This window comes from Cherax quadricarinatus, chromosome 98, assembly GCF_038502225.1.
Source record: "Cherax quadricarinatus isolate ZL_2023a chromosome 98, ASM3850222v1, whole genome shotgun sequence".
In the NCBI taxonomy this organism is placed as follows: domain Eukaryota; kingdom Metazoa; phylum Arthropoda; class Malacostraca; order Decapoda; family Parastacidae; genus Cherax; species Cherax quadricarinatus.
In genome coordinates, this window is record NC_091389.1 from 11,262,484 (window position 1) to 11,279,023 (window position 16,540).

General features: G+C 47.0%; 1 protein-coding gene across 2 annotated transcripts in view; it reads left to right on the top strand.

Moving 5' to 3' along the window:
* LOC138855536 (uncharacterized) overlaps positions 1–15,963 on the top strand; it is a 30,758-nt gene extending 14,795 nt beyond the window's left edge. The window contains exons 3-5 of one of the 2 annotated variants that reach the window (XM_070105402.1): positions 1,201–1,335; positions 3,689–3,703; positions 14,916–15,963. In XM_070105402.1, the coding sequence (XP_069961503.1) occupies positions 1,201–1,335; positions 3,689–3,703; positions 14,916–15,116 (351 nt within the window). In that variant the 3' untranslated portion in view covers positions 15,117–15,963. The remainder of the gene's footprint in view (positions 1–1,200; positions 1,336–3,688; positions 3,704–14,915) is intronic. The other variant, XM_070105403.1, reaches the window with a different exon arrangement.
* Positions 15,964–16,540: the final 577 nt, after the last annotated feature.

Genomic DNA, 16,540 nt, shown 5'->3' on the forward strand with positions numbered 1-16,540 from the left:
ACCACCACCATGCTGGTGGTGTAGCATCATGGTCCACTACACCACCACCATGCTGGTAGTGTAGCACCATGGTCCACTACACCACCACCATGCTGGTAGTGTAGCACCATAATCCACTACACCACCACCATGCTGGTGGTGTAGCACCATGGTCCACTACACCACCACCATGCTGGTAGTGTAGCACCATAATCCACTACACCACCACCATGCTGGTAGTGTAGCACCATAATCCACTACACCACCATGCTGGTAGTGTAGCACCATAATCCACTACACCACCATGCTGGTAGTGTAGCACCATAATCCACTACACCACCATGCTGGTAGTGTAGCACCATAATCAACTACACCACCATGCTGGGGGTGTAGCATCATGGTCCACTACACCACCACCATGCTGGTAGTGTAGCACCATAATCAACTACACCACCACCATGCTGGTAGTGTAGCACCATAATCCACTACATGCTGGTAGTGTAGCACCATAATCCACTACATGCTGGTAGTGTAGCACCATAATCCACTACATGCTGGTAGTGTAGCACCATAATCCACTACATGCTGGTAGTGTAGCACCATAATCCACTACATGCTGGTAGTGTAGCACCATAATCCACTACATGCTGGTAGTGTAGCACCATAATCCACTACATGCTGGTAGTGTAGCACCATAATCCACTACATGCTGGTAGTGTAGCACCATAATCAACTACACCACCACCATGCTGGTAGTGTAGCACCATAATCCACTACATGCTGGTAGTGTAGCACCATAATCCACTACATGCTGGTAGTGTAGCACCATAATCAACTACACCACCACCATGCTGGGGGTGTAGCATCATGGTCCACTAGACCACCATGCTGGTGGTGTAGTGACCACCATGCTGGTGGTGTAGTGGACTAAGGTGTTGAGAAATTTATCTAGTTTCCTAGGAGGCCAGTTAAGTGTGTCGGGGTGGATCCCCGGCTGGTCACAGTACAGTTGTCCCCATGTATCTGCAGGGGATAGCTTCCAAGACCTACTGTGGATGCCCAAAAATTAAGCAAAATTAAGACTTACTTTCAGGCCCCAGTAAACTGCAGATAACTGAAAATGTGGAAACTGAATCTGCATATACAGGGGCTCTACTGTATTGTTATATGTATGTTTATCTTTAGATATAGGAATGTTGCTCATGAATTTACTTTTTGCAGGAAAATGGTGGAGGTGGAGGAGGGGGAGGATCAGGACCACGCCTGGGGTCACCCGACCGCTCAGAGAAGAGCATTAAGGTGCACGTCAACTCCTCCTTCAACGTAGTCAAGTTTGGCGAAGGAACGGACTTGAAGGTACACCAGAAAAAAACTGTTACCCTTCTGTGTCTTATGTTTTTTTTTTTTTTTTTTGGCTATGATGACTGTTGAGGTGCCAGCCACTGGTTGATCATATCTTCACTTTCTCACTGATAGTCTCCAGTCTGTTACCACTATTCATGTACTATCACACAGTCTTCCTGCTGAGAATGATGTGCCAGCTTTTTGTTGCTTTATCTGTCTTGATAAATTCACCTGACACAATCCCCTTCCCATGGTGCCATCATTGCTGGCACTCTTCCTATGGTGCCAGCAATACTGGCATCATGGGAAGTGGCTCAGGAAGACTGTAGTGTCTAAGCACACACATGAAGGATGGTTAACTACTGGTTCAACAGCTCACCACACCGGTAGTAACTACTAACTTACCAGTCTAAATTTTCTGCTTGTTCGAAGGTTATTAAGCCTTACTTTCTTAGGTACGGCACTGCTTTCCATAATTGACTTAAACACACGCCATGTGCTCTCAAAAACTGAAAATTTATTATTATTAGGTAGTGTTTCCTGTGGCTATATGATACAGTTTTCTGGAAATAAGTGACAGTACTGTGGCTGGAACAATTTCCTGGAAACAAGTGACAGTACTGTGGCTGGAACAATTTCCTGGAAACAAGTGACAGTACTGTGGCTGGAACAATTTCCTGGAAACAAGTGACAGTACTGTGGCTGGAACAATTTCCTGGAAACAAGTGACAGTACTGTGGCTGGAACAATTTCCTGGAAACAAGTGACAGTACTGTGGCTGGAACAATTTCCTGGAAACAAGTGACAGTACTGTGGCTGGAACAATTTCCTGGAAAGAAGTGACAGTACTGTGGCTGGAACAATTTCCTGGAAACAAGTGACAGTACTGTGGCTGGAACAATTTCCTGGAAAGAAGTGACAGTACTGTGGCTGGAACAATTTCCTGGAAAGAAGTGACAGTACTGTGGCTGGAACAATTTCCTGGAAACAAGTGACAGTACTGTGGCTGGAACAATTTCCTGGAAACAAGTGACAGTACTGTGGCTGGAACAATTTCCTGGAAAGAAGTGACAGTACTGTGGCTGGAACAATTTCCTGGAAAGAAGTGACAGTACTGTGGCTGGAACAATTTCCTGGAAACAAGTGACAGTACTGTGGCTGGAACAATTTCCTGGAAAGAAGTGACAGTACTGTGGCTGGAACAATTTCCTGGAAACAAGTGACAGTACTGTGGCTGGAACAATTTCCTGGAAAGAAGTGACAGTACTGTGGCTGGAACAATTTCCTGGAAAGAAGTGACAGTACTGTGGCTGGAACAATTATCAAGTAACTCACAGAGTGAATTACAACTAGATGACATTTCACTCGGTTGTTCATTGCGAACCAGTCATTTATGAACCACGGAACGGGTGAGGTTTGAACCCGTGGTAAGCGAGTCATGAAACTCACAGGCCAGTGTGTTAACAACTGGGCCAGCTGGCTCACCGACCATGGTTTCAAACCCCATCTGTTTCATAGTTTGTTTTCAGTCATGTTATTGTAATTTTTGTGAGTCAGACAGTTTTATTTACAGTATAATATAGTCCATGGTTGGTTGTAAGTTAAGGTGGGATCTTATATTCCACAGTGGTTAAATTTGTTATTTACAGTGGTAAGTTAAGGTGGGATCTTGTTATATTCCACAGTGGTTAAATTTGTTATTTACAGTGGTAAGTTAAGGTGGGATCTTGTTATATTCCACAGTGGTTAAATTTGTTATTAACAGTGGTACATTAAGGTGGGATCTTATATTCCACAGTGGTTAAATTTGTTATTTACAGTGGTACATTAAGGTGGGGTCTTGTTGTATTCCAACAGTGGTAAAGCTTATTATTAACAGTGGTAAGTTAAGATGGGATCTTGTAATATTCCAACAGTGGCAAAGCTTATTATTAACAGTGGTACATAAGGTGGGATCTTGTATGCCAACAGTGGTAAATATTGATCTTTACTACAGTGGTACATAAGGTGGGATCTTGTATGCCAACAGTGGTAAATATTGATCTTTACTACAGTGGTACATAAGGTGGGATCTTGTATGCCAACAGTGGTAAATATTGACCTTTACTACAGTGGTACATAAGGTGGGATCTTGTATGCCAACAGTGGTAAATATTGATCTTTACTACAGTGGTACATAAGGTGGGATCTTGTATGCCAACAGTGGTAAATATTGATCTTTACTACAGTGGTACATAAGGTGGGATCTTGTATTCCAACAGTGGTAAATATTGATCTCTGGACACAAACATCAACCTCTTAACTTCTAAGTGATATTTTATGTATTTAATGTATTAAAATATAATTACTTTCTTTTCTGGCCAAGGAACCAAGTCTTAAGGTAACTTGTTAATGTAACGTTCTTGTTTGTGCGTCACTGTGTGCTCGAGACTTTATTATTAAAATATTCGTATTTTTGTTATGTGAATGTGTGGCTGCAAATTTCTTCTTTCGTCCGTTACATTTCCAGACGATTTTTTTTTTGTTTACATTTAGTAATTTCCTAGGTAGTAGGTTGGTAGACAGCAACCGCCCAGGGAGGTACTACCGTCCTGTGGTAGTAGGTTGGTAGACAGCAACCACCCAGGGAGGTACTACTTTCCTGTGGTAGTAGGTTGGTAGACAGCAACCGCCCAGGGAGGTACTACCGTCCTGTGGTAGTAGGTTGGTAGACAGCAACCACCCAGGGAGGTACTACTTTCCTGTGGTAGTAGGATGGTAGACAGCAACCACCCAGGGAGGTACTACTTTCCTGTGGTAGTATGATGGTAGACAGCAACCACCCAGGGAGGTACTACTTTCCTGTGGTAGTAGGATGGTAGACAGCAACCACCCAGGGAGGTACTACCGTCCTGTGGTAGTAGGATGGTAGACAGCAACCACCCAGGGAGGTACTACTTTCCTGTGGTAGTATGTTGGTAGACAGCAACCGCCCAGGGAGGTACTACTGTCCTGCCAAGTGAGTGTAAAACGAAAGCCTGTAATTGTTTTACATGATGGTAGGATTGCTGGTGTCCTTTTTTCTGTCTCATAAACATGCAAAATTTCAGGTACGTCTTGCTACTTCTACTTACACTTAGGTCACACTACACATACATGTACAAGCATATATATACACGCCCCTCTGGGTTTTCTTCTATTTTCTTTCTACTTCTTGTTCTTGTTTATTTCCTCTTATCTCCATAGGGAAGTGGAACAGAATTCTTCCTCTGTAAGCCATGCATGTTGTAAGAGGCAACTAAAATGCCGGGAGCAAGGGGCTAGTAATCCCTTCTCCTGTATATATTACTAAATTTGAAAGGGGAAACTTTGGTTTTTTTCTTTTGGGCCACCCCGCCTTGGTGGGATACAGCCAGTGTGTTGAAAGAAAGATTTAGTAATTTATACACGAGAAGGTGTTACTAGGCCCTTTGCTCCTGGTGTTGTAGTTACCATGTTAGGCAGGCCTACTCACCACCATCACTGCAGTAAGTCTACTGGACCATGTTAGGCAGGCCTATTCACCACCAACACTGCAATAAGTCTACTGGACCATGTTAGGCAGGCCTACTCACCACCAACACTGCAGTAAGTCTACTGGACCATGTTAGGCAGGCCTACTCACCACCAACACTGCAGTAAGTCTACTGGACCATGTTAGGCAGGCCTACTCACCACCAACACTGTAGTAAGTCTACTGGACCATGTTAGGCAGGCCTACTCACCACCAACACTGCAGTAAGTCTACTGGACCATGTTAGGCAGGCCTACTCACCACCAACACTGTAGTAAGTCTACTGGACCATGTTAGGCAGGCCTACTCACCACCAACACTGCAGTAAGTCTACTGGACCATGTTAGGCAGGCCTACTCACCACCAACACTGCAGTAAGTCTACTGGACCATGTTAGGCAGGCCTACTCACCACCAACACTGCAGTTCTCATGTCTAGGCCAAAGTTTACCACTGACAACATATGTAAGGGAACTGCGCTCAAAATATAAATCTACAGGATCGACACTGTCGTCATTGATGTAGATCTGCGTGGGTGATAGTGAAAGATTAACCCGTAAACGGTCCAAGCAGATCTACGTTCACATGTGTAGTGCTACAAAAGTACAGTGGACCCCCGCATAACGATCGCCTCCGAATGCGACCAATTATGTAAGTGTATTTATGTAAGTGAGTTTGTACGTGTATGTTTGGGGGTCTGAAATGGACTAATCTAATTCACAATATTCCTTATGGGAACAAATTCGGTCAGTACTGGCACCTGAACATACTTCTGGAGTGAAACAATATCGTTAACCGGAGGTCCACTGTATATACGTTTTTTTTACATATTTTCAAATATAACAAAAAAAAAATGATCAAAGTGTTTTTTACACATTTTCAAATGTAAAAAAACAAAAAGATGATCTACTTTTTTTACATACTTTCAAATGTAGAAAAAACGTATATATACGTTTGGACCGTTTACGTGTTAACACATGAACCGTCTCCCACCAGGTAGAGTGATGTAGAACTACAAATAATTAACCTTTGTAGCTGTCGGTCGACCTTATTACGACAGTAAGTCAGGGAAGATTTTACTGAGTAACAGAGGTACAGGATAGTAACAGAGGTACAGGATAGTAACAGAGGTACAGGATAGTAACAGAGGTACAGGATAGTAACACAGGTACAGGATAGTAACAGAGGTACAGGATAGTAACAGAGGTACAGGATAGTAACAGAGGTACAGGATAGTAACAGAGGTACAGGATAGTAACAGAGGTACAGGATAGTAACAGAGGTACAGGATAGTAACAGAGGTACAGGATAGTAACAGAGGTACAGGATAGTAACAGAGGTACAGGATAGTAACAGAGGTACAGGATAGTAACACAGGTACAGGATAGTAACACAGGTACAGGATAGTAACAGAGGTACAGGATAGTAACAGAGGTACAGGATAGTAACAGAGGTACAGGATAGTAACACAGGTACAGGATAGTAACAGAGGTACAGGATAGTAACAGAGGTACAGGATAGTAACAGAGGTACAGGATAGTAACAGAGGTACAGGATAGTAACAGAGGTACAGGATAGTAACAGAGGTACAGGATAGTAACAGAGGTACAGGATAGTAACAGAGGTACAGGATAGTAACAGAGGTACAGGATAGTAACAGAGGTACAGGATAGTAACAGAGGTACAGGATAGTAACAGAGGTACAGGATAGTAACAGAGGTACAGGATAGTAACAGAGGTACAGGATAGTAACACAGGTACAGGATAGTAACAGAGGTACAGGATAGTAACAGAGGTACAGGATAGTAACAGAGGTACAGGATAGTAACAGAGGTACAGGATAGTAACAGAGGTACAGGATAGTAACAGAGGTACAGGATAGTAACAGAGGTACAGGATAGTAACAGGGATGCAGGATAGTAACAGAGGTACAGGATAGTAACAGAGGTACAGGATAGTAACAGAGGTACAAGATAGTAACAGGGATGCAGGATAGTAACAGAGGTACAGGATAGTAACAGAGGTACAAGATAGTAACAGGGATGCAGGATAGTAACAGAGGTACAGGATAGTAACAGGGATGCAGGATAGTAACAGAGGTACAGGATAGTAACAGGGATGCAGGATAGTAACAGAGGTACAGGATAGTAACAGAGGTACAGGATAGTAACAGAGGTACAGGATAGTAACAGAGGTACAGGATAGTAACAGAGGTACAGGATAGTAACAGAGGTACAGGATAGTAACAGAGGTACAGGATAGTAACAGGGATGCAGGATAGTAACAGAGGTACAGGATAGTAACAGAGGTACAGGATAGTAACAGAAGTACAGGATAGTAACAGAGGTACAGGATAGTAACAGAGGTACAGGATAGTAACAGGGATGCAGGATAGTAACAGAGGTACAGGATAGTAACAGGGATGCAGGATAGTAACAGGTACAGGATAGTAACCGGGATGCAGGATAGTAACAGAGGTACAGGATAGTAACAGAGGTACAGGATAGTAACAGAGGTACAGGATAGTAACAGAGGTACAGGATAGTAACAGAGGTACAGGATAGTAACAGAAGTACAGGATAGTAACAGAGGTACAGGATAGTAACAGAAGTACAGGATAGTAACAGAAGTACAGGATAGTAACAGAGGTACAGGATAGTAACAGAGGTACAGGATAGTAACAGAGGTACAGGATAGTAACAGGGATGCAGGATAATAACAGGGATGCAGGATGGTAACAAGGATGCAGGATAGTAAGAGAGGTGCAGGATGGTATAATGTACTACCGCCCTGTTTTGCACTCCAGCAGAATTACTGCTCGGTTGTTTCTTTTATGTTGTGAAGATGTAAGATGGGAGATAAATGTTATAAACTTGTTGACAAGAGTTTTCCAGGCAGGTACAATACTATCTTGTAAGTGTCAAGTGTAAGCCTAGTCACTGACAATACATAACCTGCGCTAACAATACATAACCTGCGCTAACAATACATAACCTGCACTAACAATACATAACCTGCGCTAACAATACATAACCTGCGCTGACGATATATAACCTGCGCTAACAATATATAACCTGCGCTGACGATATATAACCTGCGCTAACAATATATAACCTGCGCTGACGATATATAACCTGCGCTAACAATATATAACCTGCGCTGACAATATATAACCTGCGCTGACAATATATAACCTGCGCTAACAATATATAACCTGCGCTAACAATATATAACCTGCGCTAACAATACATAACCTGCACTAACAATATATAACCTGCGCTGACGATATATAACCTGCGCTAACAGTATATAACCTGCGCTAACAATACATAACCTGCGCTAACAATATATAACCTACGCTGACGATATATAACCTGCGCTAACAATATATAACCTGCGCTAACAATACATAACCTGCGCTAACAATATATAACCTGCTCTGACGATATATAACCTGTGCTAACAATATATAACCTGCGCTGACAATACATAACCTGCACTGACGATACATAACCTGCACTGACGATACATAACCTGTGCTGACGATACATAACCTGCACTGACAATACATAACCTGTGCTGACGATACATAACCTGCACTGACGATACATAACCTGCACTGACGATACATAACCTGCGCTGACGATACATAACCTGCACTGACGATACATAACCTGCACTGACAATACATAACCTGCGCTGATGATACATAACCTGCACTGTGTCCATGATGTCCTAGTGCCCTAACTCTGCCTGAGTGTCCTAACTCCCCCCCTGAGTGTCCTATCTCAGCCTGAGTGCCCTAACTCTGCCTGAGTGCCCTAACTCTGCCTAAGTGCCCTGACTCTGCCTGAGTGCCCTAACTCTGCCTAAGTGCCCTGACTCTGCCTGAGTGCCCTGACTCTGCCTGAGTGCCCTAACTCTGCCTAAGTGCCCTGACTCTGCCTGAGTGCCCTAACTCTGCCTAAGTGCCCTGACTCTGCCTGAGTGCCCTGACTCTGCCTGAGTGCCCTAACTCTGCCTAAGTGCCCTGACTCTGCCTGAGTGCCCTAACTCTGCCTAAGTGCCCTGACTCTGCCTGAGTGCCCTAACTCTGCCTAAGTGCCCTGACTCTGCCTGAGTGCCCTGACTCTGATCGAGTGCCATAACTCTTCCTCTAAACTTTACTTTACTCAATCAATGGAGATTTTGCAAATCCTCTTGATTTCTTCATGTACGTTTTTGGGAGAGATTTCACATACAGATCACAACATCAGTGTTGCAGTCTTGCATATGTCACTTCTGCAATTTCACTTCCCATACTCCATAAGTAACATGAAACAAGATGGAACATGTTATAGAATTCACTTCTGGATTGTAACTTTATGCATGGTTCAGCTGTTTATATTTTATGGCTGGTACTCTGGTTTTTATGTGATGGAGATTGTTTTAAGATGAATGAGCATACAACTTTGAATTTTTATGAGGGTTGTTGTGCATGACTCAGTTGAGTATTGACTGATACAGCTCAGTGTCTGTGCTGTGCATGACTCAGTTGAGTATTGACTGATACAGCTCAGTGTCTGTGCTGTGCAGACTCAGTTGTATTGACTGATACAGCTCAGTGTCTGTGCTGTGCATGACTCATGAGTATTGACTGATACAGCTCAGTGTCTGTGCTGTGCATGACTCAGTTGAGTATTGACTGATACAGCTCAGTGTCTGTGCTGTGCATGACTCAGTTGAGTATTGACTGATACAGCTCAGTGTCTGTGATGTGCATGACTCAGTTGAGTATTGACTGATACAGCTCAGTGTCTGTGCTGTGCATGACTCAGTTGAGTATTGACTGATACAGCTCAGTGTCTGTGCTGTGCATGACTCAGTTGAGTATTGACTGATACAGCTCAGTGTCTGTGCTGTGCATGACTCAGTTGAGTATTGACTGATACAGCTCAGTGTCTGTGCTGTGCATGACTCAGTTGAGTATTGACTGATACAGCTCAGTGTCTGTGCTGTGCATGACTCAGTTGAGTATTGACTGATACAGCTCAGTGTCTGTGCTGTGCATGACTCAGTTGAGTATTGACTGATACAGCTCAGTGTCTGTGCTGTGCATGACTCAGTTGAGTATTGACTGATACAGCTCAGTGTCTGTGCTGTGCATGACTCAGTTGAGTATTGACTGATACAGCTCAGTGTCTGTGCTGTGCATGACTCAGTTGAGTATTGACTGATACAGCTCAGTGTCTGTGCTGTGCATGACTCAGTTGAGTATTGACTGATACAGCTCAGTGTCTGTGCTGTGCATGACTCAGTTGAGTATTGACTGATACAGCTCAGTGTCTGTGCTGTGCATGACTCAGTTGAGTATTGACTGATACAGCTCAGTGTCTGTGCTGTGCATGACTCAGTTGAGTATTGACTGATACAGCTCAGTGTCTGTGCTGTGCATGACTCAGTTGAGGGGAAACTTGCATAAACTTATATTTGTTATATGTTTGTCAGTACGACAAGTACAGTGGACCTTCAGCTAACGATGGCATCACCTAACGTTAAATCCAGCTAACAATACATTTTAACGCAAACATTTAGCCTCGGCTAGCGCTAAAAAACTCGCCTAACGATATTCGTTCTCAGGTACCAATTAATATCGTTAGGTGAGGGTCCACTGTACTGTGTTTTTGTTTACGTTCTCTTTTCACCTTTCGTAGTGTTAATATGAGAAGCTAACTTAGGTTACCACGAAGGCTGACCTAAATTAGCCTAGTTGTGTTTGGCGGTACTTCCATCTTTAATTCATTAACTATGTAAGAACTTAACAAAGAAGGAGCACTGCAGAAGGCCTACTGGCCCATGCTAGGCAGGTCCAAAGTTATTTGTATAGCTGGATTGTACACAGTACTGTGTCACCTTGAGGGCACAGTACTGTGTCATCTCTAGGACACAGTACTGTGTCATCTCTAGGGCACAGTACTGTGTCATCTCGAGGACACAGTACCATGTCACCTCTAGGACACAGTACTGCGTCATCTCTAGGACACAGTACTGTGTCACATCTAGGACACAGTACCGTGTCACCTCTAGGACACAGTACTGCGTCATCTCGAGGACACAGTACCGCATCATCTCGAGGACACAGTACCGCATCATCTCGAGGACACAGTACCGCATCATCTCGAGGACAGTACTGTGTCACCTCTAGGACACAGTACTGCGTCATCTCGAGGACACAGTACCGCATCATCTCGAGGACACAGTACCGCATCATATCGAGGACACAGTACCGCGTCATCTCAAGGACACAGTACTGTCACCTCTAGGACACAGTACCGCGTCATCTCAAGGACACAGTACTGTCACCTCTAGGACACAGTACTGTGTCATCTCAAGGAGAGAGCAGCCACAATCATTGATGTCACTAACTGCAGTTCACTATCACCCTGAAGGCTGGTAGACATATACTTGTATATATATTGGTAGAATTACCGACAATATGTAAAGTAAAAGGACACGAATATAACTAATGTGACATTTTGTTGTGGCAACGTTTTGCTCTCCAGCTTGATAAAGTTCCTGGAGAGCAAAACGTTGCCACAATAAAACGTCACATTAGTTGCACTTGTGTCCTTTTACTTTACAGATATATATATGTATTGATGGTGTATATGTTGATATATTACGATACCTGCCTTAGTTATGTGTATAAGTATGTTAATACAGTAGTATGGGGTGCTCAAGCTGGTAAGTCGAGCAGTGGCAGGTGTTGTGTAGCTGGGGTAGTGTGGCCGGGGTAGTGTGGCTGGGGTAGTGTGGCCGGGGTAGTGTGGCCGGGGTAGTGTTGATATATTACAATACCTGCCTTAGTTATGTGTATAAGTATGTTAATACAGTAGTATGGGGTGCTCAAGCTGGTAAGTCGAGCAGTGGCAGGTGTTGTGTAGCTGGGGTAGTGTGGCCGGGGTAGTGTGGCTGGGGTAGTGTGGCTGGGGTAGTGTGGCAGGTGTTGTGTGGCTGGGGTAGTGTGGCTGGGGTAGTGTGGCCAGGGTAGTGTGGCCGGGGTAGTGTGGCAGGTGTTGTGTGGCTGGGGTAGTGTGGCTGGGGTTTTGTGGCTGGGGTAGTGTGGCCGGGGTTTTGTGGCTGGAGTAGTGTGGCCAAGGTTGTGTTTCCAGGGTTGTGTGGCCGGGGTAGTGTGGCAGGTGTTGTGTAGCCGGGGTAGTGTGGCCGGGGTTTTGTGGCTGGAGTAGTGTGGCCGAGGTTGTGTTGCCAGGGTTGTGTGGCTGGGGTAGTGTGGCAGGTGTTGTGTAGCCGGGGTAGTGTGGCTGGGGTTTTGTGGCTGGGGTAGTGTGGCTGGGGTTTTGTGGCCAGGGTACTGTGGATGGGGTTGTGTGGCCGGGGTTGTGTCGCCGTGGTAGTGTGGCTGGGGTTTTGTGGCTGGAGTAGTGTGACCGAGGTTGTGTTGCCAGGGTTGTGTGGCTGGGGTAGTGTGGCCAGGGTACTGTGGATGGGATTGTGTGGCCGGGGTTGTGTCGCCGTGGTAGTGTGGCCGGGGTTTTGTGGCTGGAATAGTGTGGCCGGGGTAATGTGGCCAGGGTACTGTGGCTGGGGTTGTGTCACCAGGGTTGTGTGGCTGTGGTAGTGTGGCTGGGGTAGTGTGGCCAGAGTAGTGTGGCTGGGGTTGTCACCAGGGTTGTGTGGCTGGGGTAGTGTGGCCAGGGTAGTGTGGCCAGGGTAGTGTGGCCAGGGTAGTGTGGCTGGGGTAGTGTGGCCAGGGTAGTGTGGCCAGGGTAGTGTGGCCAGGGTAGTGTGGCCGGGGTAGTGTGGCCAGGGTAGTGTGGCCTGGGTAGTGTGGCCAGGGTAGTGTGGCCAGGGTAGTGTGGCCAGGGTAGTGTGGCCAGGGTAGTGTGGCCGGGGTAGTGTGGCCGGGGTAGTGTGGCCAGGGTAGTGTGGCCAGGGTAGTGTGGCCAGGGTAGTGTGGCCAGGGTAGTGTGGCCAGGGTAGTGTGGCCAGGGTAGTGTGGCCAGGGTAGTGTGGCCAGGGTAGTGTGGCCAGGGTAGTGTGGCCAGGGTAGTGTGGCCGGGGTAGTGTGGCCAGGGTAGTGTGGCCAGGGTAGTGTGGCCAGGGTAGTGTGGCCAGGGTAGTGTGGCCAGGGTAGTGTGGCCAGGGTAGTGTGGCCAGGGTAGTGTGGCCAGGGTAGTGTGGCCGGGGTAGTGTGGCCAGGGTAGTGTGGCCAGGGTAGTGTGGCCAGGGTAGTGTGGCCAGGGTAGTGTGGCCGGGGTAGTGTGGCCAGGGTAGTGTGGCCAGGGTAGTGTGGCCAGGGTAGTGTGGCCAGGGTAGTGTGGCCAGGGTAGTGTGGCCAGGGTAGTGTGGCCAGGGTAGTGTGGCCAGGGTAGTGTGGCCGGGGTAGTGTGGCCAGGGTAGTGTGGCCAGGGTAGTGTGGCCAGGGTTGTGTGGCCGGGGTAGTGTGGCCAGGGTAGTGTGGCCAGGGTAGTGTGGCCAGGGTAGTGTGGCCAGGGTAGTGTGGCCAGGGTAGTGTGGCCAGGGTAGTGTGGCCAGGGTAGTGTGGCCAGGGTAGTGTGGCCGGGGTAGTGTGGCCGGGGTAGTGTGGCCAGGGTAGTGTGGCCAGGGTAGTGTGGCCAGGGTAGTGTGGCCAGGGTAGTGTGGCCAGGGTAGTGTGGCCAGGGTAGTGTGGCCAGGGTAGTGTGGCCAGGGTAGTGTGGCCAGGGTAGTGTGGCCAGGGTAGTGTGGCCAGGGTAGTGTGGCCGGGGTAGTGTGGCCGGGGTAGTGTGGCCGGGGTAGTGTGGCCGGGGTAGTGTGGCCGGGGTAGTGTGGCCGGGGTAGTGTGGCCAGGGTAGTGTGGCCAGGGTAGTGTGGCCTGGGTAGTGTGGCCAGGGTAGTGTGGCCAGGGTAGTGTGGCCGGGGTAGTGTGGCCAGGGTAGTGTGGCCAGGGTAGTGTGGCCAGGGTAGTGTGGCCAGGGTAGTGTGGCCAGGGTAGTGTGGCCAGGGTAGTGTGGCCAGGGTAGTGTGGCCGGGGTAGTGTGGCCGGGGTAGTGTGGCCGGGGTAGTGTGGCCGGGGTAGTGTGGCCAGGGTAGTGTGGCCAGGGTAGTGTGGCCAGGGTAGTGTGGCCGGGGTAGTGTGGCCGGGGTAGTGTGGCCGGGGTAGTGTGGCCAGGGTAGTGTGGCCAGGGTAGTGTGGCCAGGGTAGTGTGGCCAGGGTAGTGTGGCCAGGGTAGTGTATATACAAACACTACCACTGAAACAATAGTGAAATAGCAAATTCTTTCATGATTTCTTAAACTATTGTAGAAAGGTATTGCATGAGTGATGGTAAATGTGTTTTTCTTGTTTAGTCCGCCTTACCTTGGTAAGGCGGAGTGTGTAAAAGTCCGCCTTACCTTGGTAAGGCGGAGTGTGTAAAAGTCCGCCTTACCTTGGTAAGGCAGTGTGTGTAAAAGTCCACCTTACCTTGGTAAGGCGGAGTGTGTAAAAGTCCGCCTTACCTTGGTAAGGCGGAGTGTGTAAAAGTCCACCTTACCTTGGTAAGGCAGAGTGTGTAAATAAACATTAAGTGCGATAACAACTGTTAATGAACAAACAGAAGAGTGGAGGAGAGACTTGAACCATGGGCCCAGCCCCTAGGCTTGAACCATGGCCCTAGCCCCTTGGCTTGAACCATGGGCCTAGCCCCTAGGCTTGAACCATGGCCCTAGCCCCTAGGCTTGAACCATGGGCCTAGCCCCTAGGCTTGAACCATGGGCCTAGCCCCTAGGCTTGAACCATGGGCCTAGCCCCTAGACTGAACCATGGGCCCAGCCCCTTGGCTTGAACCATAGGCCCAGCCCCTAGACTTGAACCATGGGCCCAGCCCCTTGGCTTGAACCATGGGCCCATATTGAACCATAGGCCCAGCCCCTAGACTTGAACCATGGGCCTAGCCCCTAGGCTTGAACCATGGGCCTAGCCCCTTGGCTTGAACCATGGGCCTAGCCCATAGGCTTGAACCATGAGCCTAGCCCCTCCTCCACACTTCCCTTGATTCATATAATGTTCTGAAGTGTACTGATACGTAATTTTTTTTACAGACTATCATAAATGTAGTGATCAGCAGACAAGCTCCTGGACCTCGACTGTACGAGGGAATGTTTGCTGTTAGACTACACAACACTATTACCAGGGAAGTGCACTGGTTACACCAGGACCTGACCATGTACCAGGTAAGTGCACTGGTTACACCAGGACCTGACCATGTACCAGGTAAGTGCACTGGTTACACCAGGACCTGACCATGTACCAGGTAAGTGCACTGGTTACACCAGGACCTGACCATGTACCAGGTAAGTGCACTGGTTACACCAGGGCCTGACCATGTACCAGGTAAATACCTGCCTCACCCTCCTCACTACTCACCCTCCTTATCCTTCTATTTTTTCCTCCTCCTTCAGGTGTTGTTAGTATACCTTTGAAGACTTTCGAGAACGTTCCTAATCTTACAGTGCAGCCTTTTAAATAGTCTTGGTACCTTCTACTTATGCATGAAGGTAGGCTGTTGAATAACCTTGATTCCTTTTATATTTGTTAACATAAGAATGGAGGAACACTGCAGAAGGCCTACTGGCCCATGCGAGGCAGGTCCTTATCAAAACGACCTCTACCTAAAGCTACCCAAGAAATAACTCCCGTACCCAATGACACCAATCAAACCCAGCCCCTCCCACTCGTATATTTGTCCAGTCTCTTCTTAAAGCTACCCAAGGTCCTAGCCTCTATCACCCTACTGGGAAGATTGTTCCATGCATCCAGAACTGTTAGAAAACCAGTACTTACCTTTGTCCTTTCTAAATCTAAATTTATCCAATTTAAATCCATTATTTCTGGTTCTTACCTGGTTCGACACCCTCAGTACTTTATTTATATCACCTTTGTTTATGCCCGTCATCCACTTATACACTTGAATGATATCTTCCCTCATTCTACGTCTCTCAAGAGAGTGGAGATTTAAGGCTTTAAGTCTATCTTCATACGGGAGATTCCTTACACAGTAAATCATTTTAGTCATTCTTCTCTGTATGTTCTCTAATGAGTCTATATCCATCCTGTAGTAAAGGGACCAAAACTGAGCAGCATAATCTAAATGAGGCCTTATTATCACACTGGCCGATTCCCACCAAGGCAGGGTGGCCCGAAAAAGAAAAACTTTCACCATCATTCACTCCATCACTGTCTTGCCAGAAGGGTGCTTTACACTACAGTTTTTAAACTGCAACATTAACACCCCTCCTTCAGAGTGCAGGCACTGTACTTCCCATCTCCAGGACTCAAGTCCGGCCTGCCGGTTTCCCTGAACCCCTTCATAAATGTTACTTTGCTCACACTCCAACAGCACGTCAAGTATTAAAAACCATTTGTCTCCATTCACTCCTATCAAACACGCTCACGCATGCCTGCTGGAAGTCCAAGCCCCTCGCACACAAAACCTCCTTTACCCCCTCCCTCCAACCTTTCCTAGGCCGACCCCTACCCCGCCTTCCTTCCACTACAGACTGATACACTCTTGAAGTCACTCTGTTTCGCTCCATTCTCTCTACATGTCCGAACCACCTCAACAACCCTTCCTCAGCCCTCTGGACAACAGTTTTGGTAATCCCGCACCTCCTCCTAACTTCCAAACTACGAATTCTCTGCATTATATTCACACCACACATTGCCC